General features: G+C 33.2%; 1 protein-coding gene across 1 annotated transcript; it reads left to right on the plus strand.

The window, feature by feature from the left end:
* Positions 1-1,220: 1,220 nt before the first annotated feature.
* On the plus strand, positions 1,221-2,168 carry LOC142152368 (olfactory receptor 6F1-like). The gene has a single exon (XM_075208991.1). It carries the CDS (start codon positions 1,221-1,223, stop codon positions 2,166-2,168), a length of 948 nt encoding a protein of 315 aa, XP_075065092.1.
* Positions 2,169-5,697: the final 3,529 nt, after the last annotated feature.

Raw genomic sequence — 5,697 nt, forward strand, 5'->3', positions numbered from 1 at the left:
AGATTTCTGTTTATTTTAATTACAGTGGGATTTAAATCACAGCGCAGTCTAATTATATGAAATATATTGCTATAAATGAATAAAATAAAACTATAAATATATATTTTGTACTCAGAGCCTAGGTTTTCCCAGCTGTCATGTAGTAAGACTTCCATTTCCTGCTAAAATGAGCATTTTTTAAATATTTTCTCTTTGTGCTATTAACATATTAAGTTACATTTCAAAAGTGCATTAAAAGTAGGTAAAAAAAGAGTCAATGGTGTAATTTCACCATTGTTTTAAAACATTTTAATGCCACACTAATAAGTGTATAACACAAAACAAACTATTTCTCATGCGTTACCACATGGTATCAGTGCACTATATTTTATTAGAATTTAGAATTCAAGAATGTTTTCATTGCAATCACTTTTGAGAATTGATCAGCAAAATGACCACTGAGCTGTACATTCTGGCACATTCTGAATGCAGTCAATTTAAATCTTACATTGTGCAGCAAACAAATAAACAGGTATTTTAACTAAATACATAACAAAACATATATCCAAAGAAGCATGGATGGCCCACATAAAAAATGAATTTGTCCTCACATAGGTTTGCCATATTGATGAGAATATCAGTTTGACATGTTTGGTTTACATAGAGCAATGAACCATGTTGGGCGGCATGTGCTATGTGGTTTTCGTTCTGTGTTCTCACTACTCTTCCTATAACGTGGGTGGTTTTAAATGACTTATTGTCAGTTTGGTGTCGTTTTTTTTTATAAGGGAATAAGGGTGCATTTCCTTATCAGAAATTACAGGTGACAGGAATTAATCAAACACTTTCTCATATCATGTGTGATGAAATTCAAGATTATTCACCTGACCCCAATTAACAAACAAAAGGAAAACATTTCATACAATGTCCATAAAGATACACATAGCATATGAAATGGGAAATATATGGTTATAATACTTGTCCTCAGTGGGAATATCCACCCGCCACCACCAGCATATTTCTAGCTATACTATCATGTTCTCAGCAATTCAATGTGGATTCATATCAATATGTGACTCACTCTAAAATATGCACATTACTTATCACCAGTGATGCAGCTAGGAGACTTGTAAAACACATTTGGGGGAACAGCTTCAGTATAATTTACTTTGTTTGTTTTTTTCCTGTTTATATATTTCACTAGTGATCAATCCTTTTAAGCTGCAATTCATTATGAAAGGATGAATGCCATGAATCATAGTGAAGCAGCAGAGTTTGTACTATTAGGATTCCCTAGTAGCAGGCAATTGCAATTACTTTTGTTTGTGATTTTCTTAGACTTTTACATATTGACAATTGCTTCAAATATGCTCATTATTGTTATCACAAGAGTAGATTGTACTCTTAGGACAATTCCTATGTACATATTCTTATGTCACTTTTCTTTCCTTGAAATCTGGTACACCACTTCTACGGTGCCAAAAATGCTGATGGACTTCATGATTGACAACAACATAATTTCTTATAATGGCTGTATTGCTCAGATCTATTTTTTCTTCGCACTGGGACTAACTGAACTGTTCTTCCTTGCGGTGATGTCATATGACAGGTACTTAGCTATATGCCACCCCTTATATTACAACTTCGTTATGACAAGCAAACTTTGCAGTCAAATGTCTTTTTGGTCATGGCTTTGTGGATTTTTAAGCAGCTTTATGTTGGTCATTCCCAGCTCTAGACTTTTATTCTGTGGCCCTAGAATCATTAACCACTTTTTTTGTGATTTCATCCCATTGCTAAACATCTCCTGCAGTGAAATTTTAGCTACAGATATGATCTTGTATGCCTTTGCTTGGATTATCATACTATATTCATTGTTGCTCACCACTATCTCTTATCTACAAATTATAAGGACAATTTGTCGCCTGCCATCTCAGTTAAGTAGAAGGAAAGCCTTTTCAACATGTGTCTCTCACCTGACTGTTGTCTTGACCTTCTATGGCACAATTATTTTTATGTATATCCGCCCATCTACACAATACACATTAAATATGGATAAAGTGGTGTCTGTATTCTATGCAGTTGTGATCCCGTTACTTAATCCTCTAGTGTACAGTCTGCGAAATAGAGAGGTGCATCAAGCGTTTAGAAAGAGCCTTGCACGTTTTGATAATCTTTGTGGATGCTAACTTTAAATTGTAATCAACTGTAAAATATCCATGTAAACATCAGTAGTTATTGTTAGACTGTTCATCAAAGTGCAAAGTCATTCTAAGTTACCACAGGTATGATTGACTGGGAAATTTACTTCTGTTTTTGACTCGCACGAATAAAGATTGTTTTGTTTGTGAAAGATAAATTGCTTTAAGAGGAAAAATGGAAATGTTTCATTGCAAATGTATACAGTTTCTTAATTTCTTTAAAAAAAAAGTCCTCCACTCTCCAAAAATAAACATTGCTAACATTTTTAAACTTTTCAATGGATAAAATTTTAAAAAAAGCATTTGGGAGCAGTATTTAAAATTTTTCTCTTGTTTAATTGTTCTGCCACAAAATTTGATTTGTGCAAAACTATTCTACAGGTGTGCTTATCTCTATAAAAACAAAAGGCATTGAATTATTGATTCATCCTTTTGCCTAATCAAACATTTAGAATTGAATAATGTTTTAACTTTAGTCACTTTTAGGGAATTGATCAGCAAAATCATCTCATTCTGTCAGTATCACTAGTATTCCTTTTTGAAATTTTTGATTATAATGAAGTTGCATAATACTATTCTGACAAAGTATTCTTTGTATTTGCATACATTTTGACCCCCACCAATTAGAGGCTTGACTTGATGGACTTGATGAGTGCAATACATTTGCTTTATTCATTTACTCTCCTTTTCACAGATTTTTAAGAAACAGTATTAGTCATCTGCATTGCTTGGTCCTAACAAGCTTTATTTAGATTATCACTTACTGATTGATGACATTTTAGAACTAATTACTGGTGATTAGACTATGATGTTTCTTTGGCTTAGAGGAAACATGGTTTGTCTCTTTTTTGTCTATAAATTACTTAGTGGCAGCTTATTTCATTATTCCTGAAGACTGCCTCATGTTTTGGCTGAAATGCTTTGACTGTTTGCTGATGTTGCATTAATAAGAAAAGGAAAGTGAGTATGCTCCTATACTTTCCTATGATTTCATGAGGAACTTATGCCTTATGAATATTTGATCATGAATAACTATTAAGTACTTTAGAAAAATTCCTAGTTTTGGGTTCCTAGATAAGTTGCAATCTGGGACGAAATGGAGCAGCCCACAAAATTCTATAGCTGCCTCCAGAGTCTGTATGTGACAAGAGACACTTTAGAATAGCTCAAATTAATCCTAAATATTTTGTATACTTTGGGATTACAAGTGATTTATCTACAGTTTTGAAGATCAGAAAGGTATCAAGGACCTTACTCTGCAGAGAATAGATTCAAACCACTGTGAAGTTTGATGACCGTTATAATCTTCTACTATATGAGAGGCTGGCTCCAAAATTGTTAGAAAAAAAGTATGATCTTCTGGCTTGGCAAATCCAACTGACCATGGCAGGTGTAATCTCTGTTAAATTAGATCTCTAATAGTGTCAGAAATTGTGGAAACCTCCATACTTTTCAACAGCAAGACTATGCAAACCCCAGAGCAGGCCACTTAGATGCTAATTAGTTACAAAAAGGTTTGAGCAGTTACATCAAATTTATAGAGATGACCACACATAAAATGAATTTGAATGTCTGTTCATTAAAGCAAGTAATTACACTCACAATTATCCAAGGAAGAAGTTCTCATTCAAAACTGAATAGGCAATACATCTGTTTTGGATTGCCAAGTGGCTGTTGTTGTTTTTTAACATTATTCACTCTAGCACTAAAAATAAAGTTTTTATCTAAATTTGGAAAACGTCTGAGCAAACTGGCAATAGCACAAAATGAAGGTTCACCTATATAATTTATATATTTATGATTTTATTTATAGATATTTATTTATATAGCACCAGCAAACCCCAATGCTTGATGATGATGATGAATGCTTTACTTATTCACACACACAAGCGCAAATTCACTTACACACACCCCCTAAACTTGGGTCAATTTAATATTTTTATATTGTTATATAGTTTTCAATGAAAAGTAAAAACTCCATTGTAAGAAAGGGGCATTTGCTTTCTTCACACATCTTTATATAGGTACATGCACAGCTACTTTGTTCTATATTTCTATTATGTTGTAGAGCTCCCTGTGTTCCACACAAATTGAAATAGTACTTTATTTATATATTATCCCTCAGTCATAATCTTTTTTTATTCCTTATATAGCAAATGTTTATGTTGACTAAAATTAACTCTAAGGGGTATATTTACTAAACTGCGGGTTTGAAAAAGTGGAGATGTTACCTATAGCAACCAACAGATTCTAACTGTTAATTTGTAGAATGTACTAAATAAATGATAACTAGAATTGGATTGGTTGCTATAGGCAACATATAGGCAACATTTCCACTTTTCAAACCCGCAGTTTTGTAAATATGCCCCAAAATGTTATAAATGTTATACTGGCATAGAGATGTATAAGTATATGGCTAAATATGATGGGTATGAAAACTTTTATGCTGACATAGTTATGTACTGTATATAGCGTTTAGTATAATATTTAATGCAAAAGTATTGGTACATGTTCCATAATTTAGAGCACCATGCTTAACATCTACTAACAGAAATTTACAAAATCTTCCTCTCTTTCCCCAGACTGCCCATTTTATTCCCCAACTCAGTAAACTGTTTAGCAGAGCTCCTTATAGTAAAGCTAGGTAAACGCTACAGGGTTTTTACACGGTTATTGTGCCAATCACACAATAAATGACTGTTAGGTCTGATATCGCATTTATGTGTAAGCTCCAATGAACATGTTTTTTCATACCAACGCACATCAAATCGATTGATTTGATTTTGCAACTGAACTAAAAATCTCTATAAATGATGGAACGATGTTGGTCAAATTATGAAGTGTGTAAGCACTCACGATCAGCAGTGTAGGCAGATCATAATAGAGTTTACAGAGTCACGATCTTTTCAGCAGAAGGTTATGACAGATGAAGAGCACAGATCTGACAGTAAATTGTGTAAAATTATGTGTGTAAGCATGAATCAGCATGCTGTTCGGGACTTTCAGTTGTTGGTAAAATCTTTAAAGATATTGCATAGAGAGATATTTTCTATAGTGTTTACCTAGCTTTACTGTTGGAAAAAAGACTTGGTGATCATGTTGTTGTGTATGACAAACTAACCGAACAACAGCAATGAATTACCTTTTTTCTTTTCTTGTTTTAGAACCTTCTAGATAACAGGTTTCTGAATTAGAGATTCCGTACCTTTATCTGTATATGTATATACAGATAAACTGAAAATAATATCTGTGTAAACACTGAGTTGTGATGTAATTTCCTGAAATTGTTGAGCTTTAGGGGCATATTTATCAATGTTCGCATAAAGTGAAAAATAATTTACAATCCTTATCGTATTGATAAGGATTGAACTATTTCTCAAATTTATAAAGAACCCAACACAGAAACAGCAGTTCCGATAAACTGCTGTTTCTGTGATAAAAAAAACATACTTACCCCGCCTCTTCGGAATGCTCTGTCTCCGGATCTCCTCCTTGTCCTCTTCGTTTTCCTTCATAC

Source organism: Mixophyes fleayi, chromosome 1 (assembly GCF_038048845.1).
Source record: "Mixophyes fleayi isolate aMixFle1 chromosome 1, aMixFle1.hap1, whole genome shotgun sequence".
Taxonomy (NCBI): domain Eukaryota; kingdom Metazoa; phylum Chordata; class Amphibia; order Anura; family Limnodynastidae; genus Mixophyes; species Mixophyes fleayi.